The following is a 24,645-nucleotide window of genomic DNA, read 5'->3' as shown; positions in this document are numbered from 1 at the left end:
ACAGACACAGGGAGAATGCAAACTCCACACAGACAGACAGGAATCAAACCCAGGACCCTGGGTGCTGTGAGGCAGCAGTGCTAACCACTGAGCCACCGTGCCGCCCAAGGACTTGAAGAGTCTTATCAAGTCATCCTTTAAGCATGTCATCAGAAATGTTCTAGTTTGGTCAGTGTGCAGAATCATCATTCTTGCTTGCATCTGAGGGAACAGGCAGTAAACCTTTCTCAATACTTTAGTACTTCTCTGAAAGTGAGCTGTCAAAACAATACGCTGCTCTTACTATGCCCTGAATTTGCATGAGGAATGAGTCAATAGTATCTCTTAATTTCTGCATCTGTTTAATTTAACATAAGTAATAGATTTGTTTGCCTTTTTAAGACCGAATTGACATCCTATCACCTTTAAAAGTTTATGTATGTACACTTTATGATCCATTTATAATCCTACTGTCTTAAGATGAATTTCCTTTAGGTGACTTACTTTTAAACACAGTTTCATATTGCTTGACACAATGCTGCATCCGTAGCTCTCTGACCTGTCTTTTCCTTATGCTTGGTGAAAATCTTTGGGATAATTTGCTGTACTGTCCCCTTCTTGCCCTCTTCCCAACCACAATCCCATTCTAGTTTGGTGTTGCTTTCGCTTGACAGAAAATCCTCATACTGTTTCCTCAACTCTCAAAGTCAGACAGTTTGCATTGAAAAAGAATTTCCCCAGTGCATCCTGTGGGACATCATACCTAACACCAATCAGAGAAATTTTCTCACCCCACATCCCACCATCCACAGCTATTTGTTCTCCATTTCTTCATTCATGCAGTCAAATGTGATTCTGATTAATTCTAAGTAACTATATTGAGATCTGCCTTAACAAAACAGTGTTGAAAATCCAGATTAATATTAACTATATTTCTTCTCCTGCTCTTCCATTATACAATGATAGAGAAGCTTTTTGCTAAGGTTGTGGATTAGGTTGTAAATTTGCTCACTAAGCTGGCAGATTTGTTCTCAGACATTTCGTCACTGTGCTGGGTAACATCATCAGTGAGCTTCATCGGAGGTCCAGCGAGTAAACTTACAACCTCTTTACAATGAATTTGACAAGCATCATATGGACAATCATTCGGTAGAACATTTTTAAGCATATGGTATTCCTCTCATCTGGACATTTTGCAAGAATACTAATTAAAAGGCAAAACCAAAATCCATCTACATGAGACAACAGTGCTGACTTCTATAGTAATGGACTTTGATTGGTAGAGCTGTTGCCATGAGGAGTAATATTAATATTGATCAACATTTAACTGCTAAGCTTTGTTTAAACTGTAAACCAGATAGGACTGTTTTTGGCTTCATGGCAACACCAGTAGCAACATAAAATAGCTAACTTCACATCAATCAGTAGTCATGTGAAATATTCTGATGAGTGACAAAAGGTTTCAACAAAACATATCCATTTTCAGTAAAACTCAAATATCCTATTACAATTGTATGCATTAGCTCATCCTTCTGCTATTGCTTTGCAATTCCATTCTGTACCATAGGCCTTAACTAGCAATTTCAATTATTTGACTCTATGATTTTAAAGTACACTTACCTCTGACTGTGATTTTTCTTCAGGCTGAAACAAGGAAAAAATGTAATATTTTTAAAAAAGCTGTGTGGATAAAAAGGTTACAAAGCAAAACTAAGTATAGTATTATTACACAATACTTATATATAAGAAAAGTATCTATCTGCATTGATTATTGCATCATGTTAAGGTGAAGGGGCAGGAGGTTTAGACAGAAGTTAAGGAAAATATTTTTCACCCAGAGTGTGCTGGGAGTCTGCCTGGGAGGGTAATAGAGTCTGAAATCCTTGCAAAAAATATATGAATGAGCACTGCATATTTCATAACATTCAAGTTTACGGGCCAAGAGTTAGAAAGTGAGATTTGTGTAGATAGGTTGACACAGACTTGATGGGCTGTAGTGTTTATTCTGTACCGAATGACTCATTGACTATGATTTTAACAATGACCGTAGTGGATTTTATCATTTAATGTCCCCTTAGTCTTCATCGTTGAGAAATGGAAACAATTTTGGAGACACTAGCAGAATTTCAGCATCTCCCCCAGGTTTTCAATCCTCCTGCATGAATTCGGAACTGTGAAAGTAAATGCTTATTTAACTGTGGGGGGCTGTCACAAAGTTCAGCCAAGTCTGTCCACACTCTATACCCACTTTCACACAGACTGTCACACAGGGGTCACCAGATGGTGCTCAGAAGGAGGAATTCTGCCCAATGTTTCTTTACCCTTGGACATGGTCCTCTAATTCTAACTTCAAGACATTAAAAAAGAACATTGTGTTGCACACAATGTTAGCAATAAAACTATGAGTTGCACTCTCTTTTACAGAAAATCTATCAATAACATAATGCATCCTTTATAAATTCATAAACATTAGTATGACATTAAGATTACAAAAATCTACTGTACTTGGCATAATGGTGCAAAGCAACTTTACATGTAACCCTTATAAATGATTCCATTAAATTTCTTAGCATGGTTGATACCTGGACTTTAGACTTGAGGAGAGATTATGCAAATTAGGCCTGTCTTCTCTAGATATTAAAAGGTAAAATGCTGATATGATCAAAGTTTTAAAGATATTAATAGGAAAAGACAAATGGGCGGCAGGGTGGCACAGTGGTTGGCACTGCTGCCTCACAGCACCAGAGACCTGGGTTCAATTCCCGCCTCAGGCGACTCTCTGTGTGGAGTTTGCACATTCTCCCCGTGTCTGTGTGGGTTTCCTCCGGGTGCTCCGGTTTCCTCCCACAGTCCAAATATGTGCAGGTCAGGTGAATTGGCCATGCTAAATTGCCCGTAGTGTTAGGTGAAGGGGTAAATGTAGGGGAATGGGTCTGGGTGGGTTGCACTTCAGCGGGTCGGTGTGGACGTGTTGGGCCGAAGGGCCTGTTTCCACACTGTAAGTAATTTAATCTAATCTATTTCCACTGGTTGGGGATTCTAGAACGAGGGGCACAGACTGAGAATTAGGATCAGACCATTCAAGAGAGATGTTAGGAAGGGTGGGAGAGGTTTAGGACTCTCTTCTACAAATGCCAGTAGCTGCTGGATCAATTGTTAATTTTAAATCTGAGATAAAGAAATTTTTGTTCAGCAAAAGTATTAAGGGAAGTAGGCCAATGGCAGGTATATGGAGTTAGACCAGTGATCAGCTGTAATCTCGCTGTATGGTGGAACACTCTGAAGGGGCTGAATGGACTACTCGTGTTCTGAAGTTCCAAAATAATGTGCAATTTTAAAAGGAACCTACAAGTCAAACAGTATATTCACTCCAGTTTAACTGGCAGGAGCACAGTAGTGTTGGTTAAGTGCTTCTGCTGAATGATGAAGCAAGAGGAGGTGTTGAAATGATTGATCACCTTCAGGCGGTCAGTTTCCACACCAGGCACACTGCTTAGCTGTTCAGGTTCCCTTGAAATTCCCAGCATTTTGATACATCCATGGCTGTTCTCTTTTGAATCTGCTCAGATGACCACCACCCCCCTGCCCCACAATTTATCTCCTGCCCTCTCTCGATACGATATGACACATCATTTTTATTGACGTGGCATACACTCATTCCTTCCACAAGGTTTAGTGACAAACAAAAACCTGTTTATACTGCTGCTGTTAATTCAGACTGGTTTGCCTTTTGGGAATTGAAAATGCACCATCGAAGGAACCGCTGATCAGACTGACTTCAGTGAGTCTGAAGAAAATGATGCCTTTTTGGCTGCTTAAAATTAATCTGTTTTCAATGGATTTGAATCAATCTATTATGGATGAACTGAAGAGGGGATAGGGGAAATTGAGGCTAGGGAAGAGGGGATGGAGAGATTGGTACTTGGGAAGAGGGGATGGAGAGATTGGGACTTGGGAAGAGAGGGTAGAGGAGATTAGACTAGGGAAGCGGGGATAGGGGAGATTGGAATTGGGAAAAGGGGCTTGGGAGAGATAAGGACTTGGGAAGCAGGGATAGGGAGATCAGGACTTGAGAAGAATGGATGGGGGAGATCAAGACCTGGGAAAAGGAGGATGAGAGAGATTGGAATTGGGAAAAGGGGGAATATGAGAAGGTGCATGCAGCTCAAGTTTAATTTGCATATGTTTTATTGGAATGACATTTAAATACCGACCAAGCATGCAATTTATAGGCCTCGCTGCTCAAAAAGCAAGTTACTTGCTTGAAAAAAATTAAGTGATATTTTAAAGTGTACAATGGTGTTTGGTAGCATATTAATTCATAATTTATTTAAAATGCAATTAATTTTCATCTCATATCTTACCACTGATGAACTGAAGAGGGGACAGAGGAGATTGGGACTTGGAAAAGGGATGGCAAACATCATGGCTAGGAAAAAGGAGATAGGGAGATGGGGATTTGGGACTTGGAAAAGGGAATGGGGAGTTCTGGACTAAAAAAGGGGGGATGTGAGAAGGTGCGTGCAGCTCAGAGTTAATTTGTATGTGTTTTATTGGAATGATATTTAAATACTGACCAAGCATGGAATTTAGACCTTGCTGCTCAAAGATCTTACTGGCTTTAAAAAAATCAAGGGCTATTTCAAAATGTATAATGGTGTTTGGCAGCACATTAATTCATAATTTAGTTAAAATGCAATTAGTTTTTTTTGCTCGCAGCCTGCCACTGAATCGAGTCTGTCAACAGAGTTGAAGAATTCCAGATGCGGTTTCAGTCATTACACAGAGAAAACAACTCATTTGATCCCTTGAAATACAATTACTGAAATCTATGTGGCAGAGCTAACTTATCAAATTATTTCAAAACCCTATTGCTCTGCATCAGTTTTATAAAATTATCACTTCAATAACTCTTCACAGCTGTTGCACAGTTCTCATTTATAATCCCACTGCTGCCGTATTGCAAGGTAAAACTACGATTGTTTACGAAGCCTAAGTGCTTTAAAGACACAAAATCTGGCTTCTGCAATTCAAAGGATAAGATGGTGAGCAGACAGAGTCAATGTTAGGTGAAAAACTTGGTCACAGAGCTCGGCCTTAAGGATGGCTTTAACAGAAGACAGGGAGGTGGATAAGCAAAATATGTTCATGGGGAGATTTGCAGAGTGCGCAGGCTGCCCAACTGAAAACATTCCCCAAGAGTGTAGGGGCAAAGGGAGGGTAATGCACTGTGTGTTTGTTTTGGAGGGTCAGTAGAAAGTGTGTGTGTTGGACCGGATGCAGTCATCATAGGTGGATAAAGTTACAGAGGCTTGAAGAGTCTTGAATAAAAATACTTCTACTTTTCTATTCTTAAAGCTGATTTTGCAGAGTGAGCCGATTTTCATCTGCAGAAGGATTTATGAAGTGCTGAGGAACCAAACACAAACATCAGCGGGCTTTTATTCCCCAGACTATATTCCACCCTATCACTATCATACTTCTCTTTGCTTACGTGCCCAACTTGAATGGCATTCTCCCTCCCGTGTCATGGTCAATCTGCTCACCCTCCTGGCAGTCCCCCTCCTCATCAAGTTAGGTAGGAAACACCTCACATCTGCTGGAAAATGTCAGGGATTGAGACTCATCTATAACAACTGATTCCCTGTATCTGCTTGACTCATAGCCATATCCCCTTGTCCCTGATCAATGATTCACTTCACAGTTAGGACAGCATGGTGGCTCAGTGGTTAGCACTGCTGCCTCACAGTACCAGGGACCCAGGTTTGATTCCCGCCTCAGGTGGCTATCTCCCCGTGTCTGCATGGGTTTCCTGCAGCTGCTCTGGTTTCCTCCCACAGTCCAAAGATGTGCAGGTCAGGTGAATTGGCCATGCTAAATTGCCCATAGTGTTAGGTGCATTAGTCAGGGGTATGGGTCTGGGTGGGTTACTCATCGGAGGGTTGGTGTGGACCTGTTTCCATACTGTAGGGAATCTACTCTAATCAAAGTTCTGCCTACATTAAGGGCTGAGACTGACTCCTGGAACAAAGTGTCCAGGTAACTCCCCCACAATGTATACAGCTCAGAATCCAGCATAGCAACTCCAAGTCAAAATTGCACACAGTCCATTCATTTAACTTTTGCGGGCAAAAAAGTTTCTCATTTCCCAAGGAAGGTGTGTACAGAATATCCAATGGCGTAAACGTGTATAAACCTGACAAATTGCAATACTCAATCATTCTACAGAAGCAGTTCAATTCCAGTCTGCCATGACTGCTGTGAGTGGTGGTCCCTGAAATGTAAGTGAAAACCGACAAAAGCACTTGCCTCTGTTGATATTACTCAATTATGTTTAATAACATGACCCTAGTTGCGAAGAAAAGCAAAAGCAACTTACAATATAGAAAGAAGAATAAATTTAAAATGTGGTGTGTGTAGCTAAATATATATCAGGCATGGGATACAGGGGAATTTGGCTGCCTGGATACAGAATTGACTGGTCCACAGAAGACAGAGGTTGGTGGTAGATGGAAAGTATTCAGCCTGGAACCCGGTGACCAGTGGTGTTCCACAGGGATTGGTTCTGGGACCTCTGCTCTTTGTGATTTTTATAAATGACTTGGATGAGGAAGTAGAAGGGTGGTTTTGTAAGTTTGCTGATGACATGAAGGTTGGTGGAGTGGTGGATTGTGTGGAGGGCTGTTGTAGGTTGCAATGGGACATTGACAGGATGCAGAACTGGGCTGATAAGTGGCAGATGGAGTACAACCCTGGAAAAGTGTGAAGTCATTCACTTTGGAATGTCGAATTTGAATGCAGAATACAGGGTTAAAGGCAGGATTCTTGGTAGTGTGGAGGAACAGGGGGATCTTGCTGTCCATGTCCATGTGATATGTTTGTCAAGAAGTTGTATGGTGTGTTCATTCGCAGGAGGATTGAGTTTGAGAAGTGTGCGGTTATGCTACAGCTCAATAGTGCCCTGGTTAGAACACACTTGGAATATTTGTCAGTTCTACTCACCTCATTATAGGAAGGACGTGAAAGCTTCAGAGAGGATGCAGAGGAGATTTACTGGGATGCTACCTGGACTGGAGGGCATGTCTTATGAAGAAAAGTTGAGGGAGCTTGGGTTTTTCTCATTGGAGCGAAGAAGGATGACAGGTGACTTGATAGAGGTGCACACGATGATGAGAGGCATGAATAGAGTGGATAGCCAGAGACTTTTTCCCAGGGCAGAAATGGCTGTCACAACCGGGTATGGTTTTAAGGTGATTGGAGGAAGGTTTAGGGGAGATGTCAGAGGTAGGTTCTTTACACAGAGAGTGGTGAGTGCGTGGAATGCACTGTCAGCAGTGGTAGTAGAGTCAGATACATTAAGGACATTTAAGTGATTCTTGGATAGGCACATGGATGACAGTACAATTAAGGGTATGTAGATTAATTTGATCTTGGAGTAGGACAAAAGGCTGGCACAACATTGAGGGCCGAAGGGCCTGTGCTGTTGCTTACTGTTTTATGTTCTATGTATATAACATGTCCATATTATATATCTCTATATACCAAGTATATATGTCCAGTTATGTGTGTAAATAATCTTTCTAAGATGCATCTGATTGATATAGATATATGTGTGTCCATATTAAATACAGTAAAAAGGGTAAAGTCACCATAGGATCACCATGCCACAGATGAGGGGCAAGGTTGAGAAGGCAGAATCGTTATGATAATCTCAGCCGGTGCAGGAATTGAACCCATACTCTCCATCGCAAACCAGCCATCCAGGAAACTGACCCCTTATAAAACAAATACAGAAAGTGGCATTCACAGCCTGGGGGCCATCTAAACGTCACAACCTATTAAGCACTTCTGTGGTTGTGTGGGTAAAAGATGACAGCCAATTTACACACTGCAGTGAGCTATATGACCAGATAATCTGTTTGACTAACAATCATCGAGGGACGACTGCGGATCCCAGACCCTGTGAAATCTCCCTTGCTCTTTGTTTTTGTTGCATGGGAGAAATTAACAAATCAGTGAGTGAGTCGATTGAATTAAAAACAATCCTAAAACTGCAGCTCAATACGAGCTGAAGGCGATGACCTGTGGGTAATGACTCACTATGTTTTTGAAGGAATCATTTAATGGCAATACTTTATTGCTTGTTTTGCAGCAAACGTAATTACCTTCTGCTGCAATACTGTCACACTGGAATGAATGAAGACCCTTTATGCCAAGAGTAGAGAAAATTAAGACAAACAATGCTAAAAATAAATAGTGCATCATTGAACAAATGCACCAGGAAACAACACTGCTCACAATTGTAATGTTCAGATTAGATGCTTTCAAAGGTTAAAAACTTGCCCACGCCCTGATCAGTAATTTTTTCTGTACCTCATCCAAAACACCTTCAAGCACTTGACAATAACAACCTTTATTTCGAAAGGCAACAGCAGGATTTATCTAACAGGGTCAATTTAACTTGTCATGAATCATTTTTCTTAAATGTTTATATTAGAACAGTTAATTAGTTCAATTGACATGCCATTCTGTGCTTTTAAGAGCCATCATTAAGGCCAGAATAGAAACATTATGAAAAGTTTAAATTAAAACAGAACACAGATACAATTAATGTAAGCATTACTTTGTGCATTTAATACTTTTTTACATAGTTTATTTATTAATCAAGTCACTGCAAAGTGAGAACACCTCTTGATTTTAAAAAAAAATAACTAACCAGATCATGTAAAATGAAATACCACAGTAAGTTCAGCAAGTTGCTCTTCCAGTTTACACTTGAAGCTATTTCCGACTGACATACACAGAAAAACAGAAAGTGTTGAAGAAACTCAGCAGGTCTGGCAGCATCTGTGGAGGGTGAAACAGAGTTAATATTGTGAGTCCAGTGACCGTTCTTCAGAATGTTTTGAGGAAGGGTCACAGAATTCAAGACATTAATTCTGTTTTCCTCTCTCCACAGATGCTGCCAGGCCTGCTGAGTTTTTCCAGCAATTTCTGCTTTTCTTTATATCAGATCTCCAGCGTCTGCAGCTCTTTGCTTTATGCTCTTTGCATTAAATTGAATGAAACCCACACAATGAAAATAAAATCCTGTGCATAGATTTACACAGACTCTTCACTTTCCACTCCAATTTCAGCAATTATAACTGACCAAAACTAGGACCACCACCTACCATCAACTCCCTGGGCGTAAGCGGCCTGCTGAGAGCTATTGTTGCCATCATACTGGAGCTGAGTGTTTAGTCACTGTCACTGATGTGATAAGAACTGCTCAGAGGGACAAAACCAGAGGACACTAACCAAGCTATCACATTTCTGAACCACCTCGCAACCTTATTGGGCAGAGACATTTGAAGTACGAGTCAAAACATAAGTAACAGCTTGCACGCAACTCCCAGCTGAAGTGACATCACGGGTGTGGTCACAAGATGTTAATGATCGTATACGCAAAGCAAAATTAAATTGTATGAGAGTGAGTTAATGGTGGAACAATATATTTTTTCCAAAACAGTTGCTTAAAAAGTGATGAATCATAGCACAGAAAAATAACATCCCCCTTCCTTGACAACCAGGTACATAACATTGTGACATGTTAACATTGCTTAATGCAGATGCTAAGAAAGAACTGTCTGATGCCAACTCTGAAAACACTGCATTTAATTTAAAATTGTCTGTAATGATACCTTAGTGCCATTTAATTTTCTAAATGCTACCAATGTAACAGCAAGGTGTGTGCAGTAAAAACAGTATCTTTCAAGCAGGAATTCAGATGTGAAGACAGTATAAGGAGGAGAGCCAGGGAAACATGAAATTACTATATTATTTAAAAGTTCATGACACAGAAAGACTTCTTCATTTTCTTTCCTACGAAATCTCCTATCTGATCATACTTTAACTATGTAGGGAAGAAGGAATGAGCCAAGTGGTTAAAGTACTGGAGCTTACCGTTGAGTATATAGATGAGGTGCTGGAAACCAGAGATAAGGAAGAGCCATGAACTGTAGAACATTTCAGGTTGTGGCAGAATTAGCAGACCAAAAGAAAAGAAAAATAAAAACAATTAGTCATGGTAGGCTGTGTGTGAAAAACAGCTTTTCAGTAAATAACTAATGCAACTGATAATGGCTAATGAGCCAGAATTTTGGTATTAATAGTGGCAAAACCGTTAGTGTCACCATATTACTCTGTAAAGCTGAGAGCAATCAATCATGCACGACTGTAAGTGGAAATATAAACAGGGCAGTCAGTAACATCTTACACTTCTGTAGGGTGCACTGTTACAGTCTTTGCAGACAGAACATTTAAAAATCACTGATTCGATGAATTCAATGATTTTCCTACCATATTCTTTGTAAAGCACAATGTAAATGCTTAGCCTTGTTCAATTAGGAAATACCTGAACACTAAATGGTGCATTAAATCACATTAACTCCAAACTTCCGCCCCACAAAAACCAATTACATAGCATTCCTTCTGAAGAACATAGAACATTTGAGATATTTTATTAAACAAAAAATTGGTTTTCAGTAAAACTATCATTGTTCTGAAATCCACATTTCTCCTTTAAACTTCAATCATGACCTGATCTTTCTTTTGCTTTCTGTCCAATATTTATTTGTGATTTATATTCCCTGCCTTCAGAGTCTCTGGTTTTCTATTTGTGAGAGTTCCTTAATCTGATTGGCTGATCAACGAACCTGCGACCTGCTGTTTCACTGGAGCACAAAGGTCTGCTAGAAAAGATCAAATTCGACCTGATGTCAGAAAAGGGAAGATTGATGTTCTGGAGCTGCTGTATCTTTGTGGGCAGCTTTTGTCAAGGTGAGTGATAAATTTCTGCATTGCCGACAGTCCAAGCTGCCAAAATTAGCCAAGATAAAAGGCACATTTTCCGTCATCTCTTCAATCACAAATGCAGCTTACTTGGTTCAGTGATGTCACCCCCAGTTAAGGAAAAAAAATTGCTCCCTAAAAAACACTTTTGTATTTTAGATGATTATGGCAACAGAGCCGGATCGTATTGGCACCTGGCAATACCACAATTCAAGGTTTCTTCAAAGTTAGAAATTCAAAGCTAGGCTTTATATACATACAAAAAAATCTCTGGGCAGCACAGCCAAAAGGTATTGTATTGGACTCATTTTTTACTTGAGATAAATGCCAATTGTGATTGAAAAGTACCTGCAGATTATCATCACCCACTAATAATTCCCACTTTCCCCTCGAATAAGCTGCTTAAAAGTGGTCACTAAAATATCAATGTCACTAGCTGAGTTTCTGCAGACTTCCGTCATATTTGACAGCAGCTCAGCTCTTCAAAAGTGAAAGTCTTTAACAATCTATGCTTGTTGCTTACATCAGTCAAGAGGTGCTATCTGGATTAGGCACAATGGGCTGAATGGCCTCTTGCTACATTATAACTCTCCTGTGATTCTGTGATTTAATTGGAGAATCTCTGAAATGCAGTGATAAGGAGGCTGTCAGGGTTTTGCTCTTGGTCTGTGTTGAGTTGACTCATTTCAGCAGAGGTGCAAGCCTCTATGGGAGCAACACGCATGGAAATTTTGCAGATTGTCCTTCAATTCTTGGTTTACTTCAGTCCTGTTTTTTTCTCTGGCAACTGAAGGCCTGGTGTCAGACTATTAATCAGGACGTGGGTATGGTAGATGGAACTTGAATTCAATAAATGTCTGGGGTAAGAGTCTAATGACTGTCATTAAAAATCTCTGTTTTACTAATGCCCAGTTAGCCTGGCCTGTTATCCTTTACAGAATGAAAACTTCCTTCCTTAGCTGGTCTACCCCATGTGTGAATGACTTTGGACCCACAGCAACGTGGCTGAGACTTAACATAAACAACTGGGCAAGTCACTCAATTGTACCAATCATGAGAAAATCTCAAAAAAGGAACGAAACTAGACAGACCAACCAGCAAACCCAACAGCATTTTAAGACTGAAACAAAAACCAAAATCACTGGAAGAACTCAACAGGTCTGGCCCTATCTGTGAAGAGAAAGCAGAGTTAATGTTTTGAGTCCAGTGACCCTTCTTCAGTTCAGTATAGATGTTGCCAGACCAACAGAGTTTCTCCATCAATTTCTGTTTTTGCTTCAATTACCAGCATCCGCAGCTCTTTGCTTTAGTTTAACATTGTGGGTGTATCTACAGCACACGGACTGCAGGGTTCAAGAAGGCAGCACACTACTACCTTCTCAAGGGCAAATTGGGATGGGTAAGAAATACTGGCTCATCCTACGACATTTAAATTATAATTTTGAACAAAAGCGTTCCAAAATTAATTTCTTTTATGACAGTCAATGAGCAGGGGAAATCTTTTTAACTGTTTACTTGGGGGTTAAATGCTAACGTGTGCATTGACTTCAGGTACACGAGAGATCTCCTTTGCTTGTCACTGCAATAACTGCTTGCCACACACAATCTCTGCAGTGCACAGGATTGGTTTCTAATACCAACTACTGACAAGAGATGACTGAGGTTTGCTTTTTGTTGTGCACTCGAGCAGATATTCACTAAACCTTCCCTGACTTGTTTCAGCACCTTAGTCATCTCAGAAATCTACACAGAAACTGCAAACAAAAATTGGAAAGGTCAATTAGATCAGAAAAAAAGTGATTGTTGCTATGATCTGAATTGCACTAAGGGGAACGTACGATTATCATAGTTTTACGAGACCACAGGCTCTCACATACAGGTTGGTACGGCAACTGCTCTGCCCAAGACTGCAAGAAACTACAGAAAGCTGTGAACACAACCCAGTCTATCACAAAGTCCAGCCTTCCATCCATTGACTCCATCTACACTTCTCACTGCCTCGGGAAAGCAGCCATCATCATCAAAGACCCCTCTTCCAACCTCTTCCATCGGGCAGAAGATACAAAAGTTTGAGAACACATACCAACAGATTTAAGAAAAGCTTCTTCCCTGCTGTTAGCAGATTTATGAATGGACATTTCATATATTAGAGATGATCTTTCACTGCACCTAGCTGTCATACTATATTCTATACTCTGTTCTATTACACTGATGTACTTATGTAAAGGTAGGATTTGTCAGATTAGTATGCAAAACAATACTTTCCACTGTATCTCAATACATGTGACCATAATAAATCAAATCATTAGGGATAGATGACTGGCAGGGGTTTAACCTGAGGATCACCAGACCTCAGACAAGGGAAGGTGCTGAAAAGCGAGCCCCTCAATGTAACCTCAGCTGGTGTGGGAATTGAACATCACTCTACAAGGTAAACCAACCATCCAGCCAACTGAGCTAAACCCACACCCTCCCCCCACTGTATCAACATGACACCTATAGAGCAGCAGCAAACCTTACTGTTGACAGAGGTAGCAAAGAACTTGTAGCTGCTGAAGGAAACAAGGTGGCATATGTTATGGGGAGCACCTTCCAGAAATCTGTAAAATTACGGCAAAATTTTCACATGCAAGCTTAACTTAGGCTTTCTCCAGAGCATTTTAAATCTGCCCGTGCCTCTCTCTAAAGTTTACAGGAAATATAAGATCCAGGTTGGATTCTCATCCCTCTGGCAGATTATGCCATTTCCCATTTCAGCAATGTTCCCCTGTTGTGCAAGACTTCACCACCACAACAGGGGAAACACAAGGGACAGTTTACAGTACACAAAGTGTCAGACTTGTATGCATAGCAAACAAATTTCAGTCTCCATGTAAAAAACAAATGGCTTGAAATTCGAGAAATCTTCAGTACGCAGTCGCTTGCGTCCTAGGATTCGAAAAGACACAGCTATAGCAACACAGCGTGCATTGGTAGTGGTTTGGCCAAGGGTATAATGTGGTCACAGCAGATTGGAAGTTGGGAAGTGCAACTCCACTGTTCAAGAAATAAAGGCATGGATCTACAGACAACTTACATACGGATTTATTAGCCTAATATCAGTCAGCAGCAAACTGTGGAATTCTATTATTAAGGAAATCCTAACAAGTACTTAAGAAGCCATTGCAGGAACAGATAAGGAGAACACAGTTTTTCACCACCAGCTTCCAAAGGGCAATGAAGGATGAGCAATACCCTAATTGGTTAACAGATAGCAAGCAGAGTTAGTCGTAAATACACACGTCCAACTTGGTAGGTTGTGGTCTATGATTTGCAGCAGGGATCAAAGATGAGACAATAGCTATTTATCAACTACATTGTTGAAGAATTAGGTGAAGTGAGAAGGAGCAATGTTATAGCATTTGCTGATTATGTGCAAAAATAGTTGGGACATGAGCTGTAAGGAGGACACACAGAGGCTGTGAAGAGCTATAGATAGCTTCAGTGAATAGACAACAAGTTGGTATATGGGTAAAATATGGGGCAGTGCAAGATTATTCACCATGGCAGCAAGCACAAAAAAATCTGACTTTTTTTTAAAAGGACATGAAACCTATAAAAGTTCATGCTCAGACTCACTTGGGTGCACTTACACCAAGAATCTTTTTAAAAATCCAGATCTATCACTGTCACCCACCTATTCCACTCTCAACTACCTTCTCCCCAGCCCCAGCCCCCCTCCCATTTATCTCTCCATCCCCGAGGCTCCCAGCCTCATTCCTGATGAAGGGCTTTTCCTGCTCCTCAGTTGCTGCCTGACCTGCTGTGCTTTTCCAACACCACTCTAATCTTGACTCTAATCTCCAGTATCTGCAGTCCTCACTTTTGCCTCATGACAAACCGCCTCCATTTAGCTGGTGAGTTTTGGATTAAAGAGCTTTGACACAATGGAAGTGAATGGGCATGTGAGGGAGTGGGAGTGCTCCGGTGCTCGGAGTCACAGTTCGATGGTTGTGGTGGATGAAGACCAAACATCTCAGATCCAGGACATCACTGCGAGTGTTCCTCAGGGTGGTGCAATATGTGGTAATCTCAAAAATATTCTTGTAATAAAGGAGGAAGCAGAGACCGGTCTGCACCAAGTATATCTTATGTGCAGACTACTTCTCTCTTCTAGAAACTAGACCCTGATCCCTATGTGGAAATTGACTCTTATCAGCACACTTATTGAATCAGCCTAGTCAGATATGTTTGGACACACCTGTGTAGCGTGTGTGCCCTGAACCCAGATCTTCAGGCACTGAGGTGGGGACACTACCCCTGCACCATAAGAACCCTCATCTGGCTCTTACATATGAGTCCAAGAATTTTCCCAAATCGTATCAGTTGATCTTCATCACAACTAGAATTCATCTCCTGATTCCTTAATGCCCATTCACCAATATACAAAGCACAAGTCAGAAGTGTGTTTATGCACATCAGGGCAAAAAATAAACACTTGAATATGAGATATATTGTAACAACTTTTTGATAGTATTTCAACAGTCCCTTCCAAACCATTTCCTACAAAACCTTGAAGGACAAGGGCAGCAGAGACATAGTCACCACCATAGACAGATTCCCCTCCAATCCATACACCAGTTGACTTGGAATAATTTTGGCTCTTCGTCCACACAGTTGCAGAGTCAAAGTCCAGGAACTCCCTCCTTAACAACACTGTGGGTGTTCCTACACCAAAGAGACTGCAGCACATCAAGAAGGCAGCTCACCACCCCTTTCTCAAGGGTAACTAGGGATGGCAATAAATGCTGGCCCAGTCAGGGTCACCTATGCCCCGTGAATTAATTTTTAAAAAGCCTAGATAAATGAGGAGTTTTCAGGCAGTGGCAGTTATCAGTCAATCAGCTTGAAATTAACTGGTGCCATAAGTGTTAATTACAGTACTGGATGTGTAGTTGGGAACTTGGGTCAAGATTAGAGTGGTGCTGGAAAAGCACAGCAGGTCAGGCAGCATCCGAGGAGCAGGAAAATCACATTTTGGGCAGGAGCCCTTCATCAGGAATGAGAACTTGGGTGCAGAGGGATAAACAAATGTTTCTATTTCTGCCTTTTCCTCAGTATCTAGTAATTGTCAGAAGTCACATGACACCAGGTTATAGTCTAACAGGTTTATTTAACATCACAAGCTTTCGGAGCAGTGCTCCTTCGTCGTCACTCACAGTTAAGGATTAACAACTTACTACTAAAGAGAAATAAAGCTGTCTTGTCATGGTAGGGTTTATTTATTATAAATTAACTAAGAAAAATAAATGAATTAACACAAAATAAAGATGGCAAGGTAAGTGATGTTGTGATAAAATCAAAGCACAGTGGATGCTGGAGATCAGAAACAAAAACATAGAGTGGTGGAGTAAAACAGCAGGTCTTTCCTGATGAATGGCTTTTGCCTGAAATGTTAATTGTCCTGCTCCTCAGATGCTGCCTGACCTGCTGTACTTTTCCAGCACTACTCTAATCTTGACTCTAATCTCCAGCATCTGCAGTACCCACTTTCGCCTAGCATTCTGAACAGAAGACATACCAGACATGGATAAATTGGCATAGGGTAAATAAGACCAGAGAAATACGGCATAGCTTGAAGGCTAATGTACAAATGAATTTTGCTTCATGGAGCATTGAAGTCAGTACTGGGGCAAGTGGGACTCTCTGCAATTGGCAAGGATATCATTTGAACTGTGCTGGGACCTGTATCCTGATGATTCATTTAATTAAGGTGGTAAAGAGGGCTTTACACTGAACCATGCCATGGGAAAGGACCATGTGAGGGACGAGATGGTAAAGTAATAGGAAATGACAAGGTCACAAAGCAAGGTAACCATTTGAGTATTGACAACCACACATGGCTGGAAGGACAGAGTGTACAAACGTAGGAGTACACCAGTAAGGTTCTCTTTTATTCATTCACAGGATCTCGGCGTCACTGGCCAGGCGAGCACTTAGTGTCCACCCCTAATTGCCCAGAGAGCAGTTTAGAGTCAGCCACATTGCTGTGAGTCTGGAGTCGCACGTAGGCCAGACTAGATAATTCCTTCCCTCAAGGATATTAAAGAACCAGATGGGACTTTCCTGATAATCAGCAATGGTTTCACCAGACTCTTAATTCCAGATTTTTAAAAATTGAATTCTAGTTCCAATATCTGCCACAATGGGATTCAACTCAGGTCCCCAGAACAATACCTCAGTCTCCAGATTAATAGTCTAGCGATAATATTTTTGGGCCGTCACATCCCAAATAAGGTCAAAGATTGAGAGAATGGGAAGAATAAAGTAAAGCATCTCTACGTGAATATGGGCAGCATTTGTAAAAAAAGGTGAATTGTTAACGTAGGTACACGCGACATGGTAGTCATTCCAGAGAATTCACAGCTTTGGAGAAATAAATCTTTCAATTCAAAAACAGAAAGTGCTGGAGCACTCAGCAGATGTGGCAGCATCAGTGGGGAGAGAAAGCAAAGCTAATATTCGAGTTTAATATGAGTGTTCTTCAGAACGGAGGGTCAGTTTCTGATCAGACTGTCTCACACACTGTTTCTCTCTCCAAAGAAGCTGCCAGGTTTGCTGGGTTTCTCCAACACTGTCTAATTTTTATTTCAGATTTTCAGTCATTTGCTTTTCCTCAAAATAAATGCTTTATTTACCTTTCCATCTTTCTCATATGCTCCAAAAATTGCATTGTGAATTTTCATTTTTGAGACCTAAATTTTTGATACATTACTTTTAAAAGTTCAAGTGGTTATGTTGGGATTGTACATCAGAATAATGCCACTGTTCTAAAACAGAAATTCTTTCATTGACTGGACTTTCTGGCAAGACCTTCAGGAGTTATCCAAATAGTAACTTCTGTTTGAAATGTCAGGTTTCCTGAACGCTGGAATTCAACATTCAAAATAAAGAATTCCCATTTAAATTGAAGAGTACACATCCAAACATACGAATTGAGGGTAGGAGTGGGCCATTCAACCCTTCAAGCCTGCTTCTCTATTCAATAAGATCATGGTTAAAACTCACACAATGCCAGGTTATAGTCCAAAAGGTTTATTTGGAAGTACAAGTTTTTGAATTGCTGCTCCTTTGTCAGGTACTGCTATCTGTTGGACTATAAACTGGCGTTGTGTGAGTTTTAACTTTGTCCACCCTAGTCCAACATCAGCTCCTTCACATCATGGCCACCAATAAGATCATGGCTGATCTGTTTAGGGTTTCCAATTCCAAATTCTATATTCTCATCTCCCCTCAAAATGCCTGAGTGCTTTAGACTGAATGTACCTTTCTTCTTACCTCTACAATTACATCATTTGACACAGCATGAAACAAAATGTGGATGACTTGAAATAATGAGGAAAGCTTTATTTTATTGCAAGGGGAACAGAATGTAAGTATATGTTTCAGTTATGTGGGACATTGGTGAAACTGGATCTGGAGTACTGTGTCGATAGTGTGGTACACAGCAGGTCAGGCAGCATCCGAGGAGCAATAGAATCGACATTTCAGGTAGAAGCCCTGATGATGGCTTATGCCTGAAACGTCGATTCTCCTGCTACTCGGACGTTGCCTGACCTGCTGTGTCATTCCAGCACAACGCTCTCGACTCTGATCTCCAGCATCTGCAGTTCTAATGTTCTCCATCTGGAGTACTGTGTCTAGTACTGGTCACTGTATTTATGGAAGGATGTTAAAAGTGTTGGAAGCAGTTCAGAAAAGGTTTACTAGACGAATGCCTGAAATGTGTGGCAAGACTAGACAAGCTCGGCCTGTATCCTCTGGAGTTTTGAAGAGTTAGAGGTGTCTCAAAGGAAACATACAAACTCCTGAGGAGATTTGACCGGCTGATAGTGGAAAGGATGTTTCCTCTTGTAGGACAATCTAGAACCCGGGGTCAGAGTTTCAGCATTAGGGGTCACCCATTTAAAACAAAGATGAGGAAAAAACATCTCTCAGTCTCAGAAGTTTGAGTGTCTTTGGAATTCCCTCCCTCAAAAAGCTGTGAAGGCACATCTTTTAAATATTTTTAAGGCCGATATTGGTAGATTCTTGTCCAAGGGGAGGAAAGATTATCAATGGATAGGCAGGAATGTGGAGTTGAGATTAAAAACAGATCAGCCTTGATCTTACTGAATGATGGAGCAGGTTCAAAGATCCAATTAGCCTGCTCTTGTTCCTCATGTATAAGTTGTATCTGTCAGATTAACTTTAAACATCCCCTCATGGCTAACATTTAGTATCACATGTAGAATTCAATGCCTCCATTGCTAACCTTCCTCAAATCCATCGCGGAATGATCCGGAACGACTCATAGTCCTGTGCTTTTCATCCAGGGACATAGAACTGTTCCGGAACCTGGAATCGCTGTATGGATCATATGACCCATCTTGGTTGGACACACTGTGACAGCGTAGCATGCTGGGATTTGACAGGCTCATCTGGGTGGCTGTAGTTGGACTCGCTGTTGAAAAGAAAGCTGAGTTGTGAAATTCAGCAAATTCAACAAAGAATTCTTCTCAATGTGACTCTGCTAGATCTCGCTGAGATTTAAATCACTTCTCAAAAACTGGACTGTCAATTGTGGAAAGTAATAGTGTTGAGAATTTTCCATTTTTGATATACTTTTGCATGTATACTGTGCTGTCTAGATGTAATAATGATATTGTGCATTATCTTCCTTAGCAGAGTAGAAGAGCAAGGAGGTGACATTGAACTTGTGTAAGATACTTGTTCGACCTCAGCTGGAGTACTGTTGCGGGCATTACATTATACAACAGATGTGAATACATTGGTGATAAAGTGTAGGAGTGATTTTCAGAAATAGTTCCAGGAGTGAGAAACTTCACTTAAGAGGATAGACTGAAGAAACTGAGACTGTTCTCCTTGGAGAGCCAAAGACTGACAGATCTGAGCTAGGTTTTTTAAATTCATGAGTGGGCTGAGCAGGGTAGAGACAAGATTTCCCGCCCTGCAGAAGAAAAGGAGAGAGTATAGATTTAAACTAATGTGCAAAGAAACAAAAATGTTTTTCACACATGCAGGAGTCAGGGTGTGGAATGCACTGCCTGAAAATGTGATGGAGTCAATTGAGGCATTCAAGAGGGGCACTGGATGATTATTTGAACAGAAATAGTCAGCAATGGTAAAATGGAGAAAAGCAGGGCATTAGCACTAATTACTGATGCTCCTCCTCGGATGCTGCCTGACCTGCTGTGCTTTTCCAGTACCACTCTAATCTTGATTCTAATCTCCAGTACCCACTTCTGATTAGTTAATTATGCTTGTTTAATGAGGCAGTGCGGGCAGATGGGCTGAACAGCCTCTTTCTGCCCCAATTCTGTGATTCTGTGATGTTGCTATCTCACTGTTCTGAACCCTTTGAAGATTACAGGGCAGTAATGACTAGAACAGATTATACAGCTAGTCACCAGCATACCAGAGGAAATGATGTGTCGGAAGACCTGTCTCTTTTCTCTAAACTCTGTGACCTATTTGAGCTGCAGTCAATGAAAGATTGCTAAGGGAGATAATTGGGTAGAATGAACAATTCTTCTGAAGTTGATTTCATACAGTATGTTGAACCTTTCTGGTATTAATTTCACAGGAATGTGGGGTGGCCGTAATTTAGCACATTCACGGATGTAGCTTCACCAGTATTTGGAGAGATGACTTCAGATGTAAGCCAAATAGACAAGCCAACTTCTGGATTGAAACCTCACCTAGTTGGGAAAAGTTAAACCTCGTTGCGGAGGGTGACGTGATACTAGATCCTGGCGAAAATGGCGAATTGTTGATATTCTCCTGTAGTCCTACAGCAGAGTGCGAACGCAGCCACTCCTTTGTCTCCTCATTACTTTGCAGTTGAGATGACGGAGTGTACCTGCAGAAACATCAAGCAACTTCATAAGATCATGTGCTCAGACTCAAATTATAAAATTTTTGTCACTTGAAATGTTTTCGCTTCAGCTTCCATTTTTAATCGCAGGATAAAGCAGAAAATGAGGATTAAAAGAGAAACACTGGTATTGTTTTAAAACATGCAGAGGTAATTAGATATCACTTTGTAGTTAAGTTTTCAACAAATAACATGCAGAATATTTTCACTTCCAAAGTAAATGTTTTGTAACACTGTCCCATTTGTCACTGAGAAGGGGTGCAGGACTTAATCTAAAATGCCTGAATCTTCATTTTCCCGCTCCCTTTAATTGGTTCGGATTTAACATTTAAATTTGGGTACACAAATACATTTGACACAGCATGTGAAACGAGCTGGTGATTATTGCATTGTCTTAGCTTTGAATGCTTGAGCATTACTTTATGTGTTTACTAGGCAACTTCCCAGTTGCCGAGTATTTTAATAAGTACTCCAGCACTTTTTGAGTGTAAATTTGGCAATGAAAGATGCAACAATAAAACCTCTCATGTTCACAAGCAAAAGCACTGATCAACTGAAATTCTGGGCTATTTCCACTGTAGACTGTGCCTGAGAGCCAAGAACCAATGCAATATGCCATTTGGCACATTACATTTGCTCGTGAACATCACCTCAGAATTTCTTGCCAAATCAAAGAGAACTAGATACAAGGATATGCAAAGCGAGCGATGTAATGGAATATGCCTTCACAAAGAGTTCATACATATGCATTGGGTCAAATGAGCCTTCTCTAATACTCACTGCAATAGGTGAAACAGTTCATCAAGATTAACAGTGCAGGGGTAAAGCACAATCCAGTATATGCAAAAATCTCATATCAATAAGAGCAACTCAATCACAGTTTAGAAGTAAATGATTCAATAATCGGCTTTGTGGGTTCAATTGTAATTAATCTTTGTCATGAGCAATTTCAATGCTCTGTCCCCCATCCAATAAATGACATTTATTTAACAGTGGGCGGCACGGTGGTTAGTACTGCTGCCTCACAGCGCCAGAGATCCGGGTTCAATTCCCGCCTCAGGCAACTGTCTGCGTGGCATTTGCACATTCTCCTCGTGTCTGCATGGGTTTCTTCCAAGTGCTCCGGTTTCCTCCCACAGTCAAAAGATGTGCAGGTTAGGTGAATTGGCCATGCTAAATTGCCCATAGTGTTAGGTGAAGGGGTAAATGAATGGGTCTGGGTGGGCTGCTCTTCGGAGAGTCGGTGTGGACTTGTTGGGCCGAAGGGCCTGTTTCCACATTGTAAGTAACCTAAATCTAAATGGATAAGTTGTCCACAGATAAAGCTATAAGAACTTTCCCGTAAACCTGAGCACTGAAAGATAATTGCTGCTTTAAGCATAATCTCCTTAGGTTCTATATTATGGAACGGCTGCACATTTCAATTATGGAATGTACAAAAGTGCATGAAATGGAGAAACATTAAATACCAGAAAAGGGCTGAGTTATTCTGTCTTGTAGGAGGTGGAATTGAGTTCGGGAACACGCAAAAGCTAGTCCCTTTTGGCTGGGGATATTGATGATGCAGGACCTTTCTAGCCACAAACTATTTCTGCATGGCTGGCTGTGTGATGGGTTGTGGAGGGGGGGGGGGGGGCTGCTGGGATTGTGTGAAAGACACCTCTTATGAGGTTGGGATTACACTTCAATGACTGAAAGGAAATGAGAATTTTCCCCCAATCACTCCCGTTGTGTTTCTGTGCCCCAGTGTGCATTTTGAAAGCCCAAAAAGAAAACATGTTGTTGGAGGGTTCGTGGTCACCAAGTGGTGTTGAAATTTTCTGACAGCCATGTGTTTGATGCTTTAACAACTTTAAAAATCTGTACTTTGATGCAGATGCTTTTAATCTGAAGTGATTCATTATAGAGCTCTGCCCTGAAATTATCAACTAACTACAACATTAACTAGCATTGTTTACGTGTTGGGATTGGCTCAAATGGCTTTTTCATTGAGAAAAATAATGGGATTCATTTAAAAACTGAAGAAATCACTGCCTGAGAACTTGACTATATTGATCTGAAGAGACCCTAAATGTCCAGACTGCTTTTAACGTATAAAAGAAACCTTCAGCAGCATTTGCTTAGAAAAAGAACACAGCCCTGTGCTCCTAGACTGTTTGATTGGTGACACCTGTTGTCATTTAGAAACAAAAAAAAAGCATTATCTATTCCCACAGTTTCAATAGTTTGTATTGAAAATGGCTTGACTTGATAGCTCTATCTATGTTGAATGCTTGGCTGAGTTTCAAAAGCTACAGAAACACTTAACTCAGCAGAGGGCTTGTTCAGTTTTTGGGTGACAATTTATCAGTTTATTAAAGGAAATGCCACTGCATTTGCTGAATAAATGTTTGTTTTTACAACAGATTAACCATTTGAGCATACTTAAATCTTTAAATGTTTCTTTGAAGGAGAATTTTTCTCGCTGTGTAGATTGTTTGAACGCGAGTTCTATTTCATTGTTGCCAAGAGGTGTACTGAGGAGAACTGCGGTGCTCTGTCACACCTTCGAGGTGTCAAACACAAAGCAAGTTTCTCATTTTCTATTTCAACTGGATGAGGAGCATAGAGTGAATGTCAAACAATAGAAACAGCCAGGTTTTGGAAGTGTGCTGCAAAGATGTATGTGCTTTCAGTATTTCCAGTTTTCTCATTCATGCTCCTACTCCTTCTTTCTCAGTCCCACATTAATTAATTTCAGTAAAAAGGTAAATTAATGGCCAGTTAAGCACCTTGACTTGATATACCTCCCCTTCCCCCCCTCCCCCCCCCCCCAACATCCCCACATTGGCGGTCCTCCCAGTTGTCAAAAAAGCTGACTAGTTTATTATCTGGGTAACAAGGAAGGATTGCACGAGTTGGATCTTTCCATTATTGAGTTAATGCCTACTCAATGGCTTCGCAAGTGGGCAACATTTTAGGGTGAAAGCCAGGGGGTTTAGGAAGTGATCTGTGGTAAATTGTTTTCACCCAGAAGGTGGTGATTGTCTAGAGTCTACTGCCTGGGAGGGTAGCTGAGGCAGGAAACGTCACAACCTTTAAAAAGTACTTCGATAAGCACTTCAAGTGCCATAACATACAAAGCTATGGCAGGATACGAGGACCAGTGTAGAGTTACAGTAGCTTTTGTCAGTGCAGTTGCAATGGGCCAAAGAGCATCTTCTGTACAGTATGGTTATAAGATTCCAAAAGGGTAAAGGTCACCCACTCTTATTTGATCTTCATCTAAATGGCATCTGGTTCAACGGAGAACAAGGTTTGCAGCTCAGGAATACTGAACCTACAAAGCCTAGATTGTTGAGAGTGGAGAGAGGCCAGTGGAGCGCAAAGCAGTAACCATCATGCATTGCACTTCAAATGTAGACGTTCCTGTGAAGTTTGTCCAAACAGAGACCGAGGAGTCACTTACATTCTGCTGCTCACATACAGACCAGCTCCTTATATGACTGCAAATTTAACTTGGTGGATGTACTGTCAGGAGCAAGTTCTGACACTCTGGGAAACTGTCCTTGAACCTCTCCACACCTTTTAAAATTATCCAAAAACTACACAGCCAACTTATTGTTCACCTCCTCATATTTCCTTATGTCACTTAGTGTCAAAGCTTTGCTCCTGTGAAGTGACTTGACATGTTTTACAATGGTAAAGGTGTCATCTAAAGGCAATTTATAAATACAAGTTGTTGCTGTGACAAATGGCAGGTTGCTAAGAACAATGCAAGTAATAATTCATTGTGCACACAAATATTTTCAGACTTTGCATCGTGCAGCATGCAAATGGAAATGGGAATAGTCAAAAGAATTAGAACACATAATGATGCAGCCGGTATCTCCCATGCAAAAGATTTAGAGATTAATGACTTACATTGCAATAAAATG

At 40.8% G+C, this 24,645-nt stretch overlaps 1 protein-coding gene across 13 annotated transcripts in view; it reads right to left on the bottom strand.

Annotated features, from left to right (window-relative positions):
• Window positions 1–24,645, bottom strand: part of nav2a (neuron navigator 2a) — a 1,144,654-nt gene that overhangs the window by 88,330 nt on the left and 1,031,679 nt on the right. For 11 of the 13 annotated variants that reach the window (XM_087996268.1, XM_043705373.2, XM_087996264.1 and 8 more), the window contains 4 exons: window positions 20,553–20,713; window positions 19,106–19,294; window positions 9,925–9,977; window positions 1,600–1,623 (listed from right to left, as the gene is read on the bottom strand). In XM_087996268.1, the coding sequence (XP_087852394.1) occupies window positions 1,600–1,623; window positions 9,925–9,977; window positions 19,106–19,294; window positions 20,553–20,713 (427 nt within the window). The remainder of the gene's footprint in view (window positions 1–1,599; window positions 1,624–9,924; window positions 9,978–19,105; window positions 19,295–20,552; window positions 20,714–24,645) is intronic. The other 2 variants (XM_087996269.1, XM_087996271.1) reach the window with 1 other exon arrangement.

Source organism: Chiloscyllium plagiosum, unplaced genomic scaffold (assembly GCF_037043375.1).
Source record: "Chiloscyllium plagiosum isolate Xiang-an unplaced genomic scaffold, Cpla_swu_hap1 HiC_scaffold_18, whole genome shotgun sequence".
In the NCBI taxonomy this organism is placed as follows: Eukaryota; Metazoa; Chordata; class Chondrichthyes; order Orectolobiformes; family Hemiscylliidae; genus Chiloscyllium; species Chiloscyllium plagiosum.
Note: the sequence above shows the minus strand (reverse complement) of the source record. Positions and strands in the feature narration are given on the sequence as shown.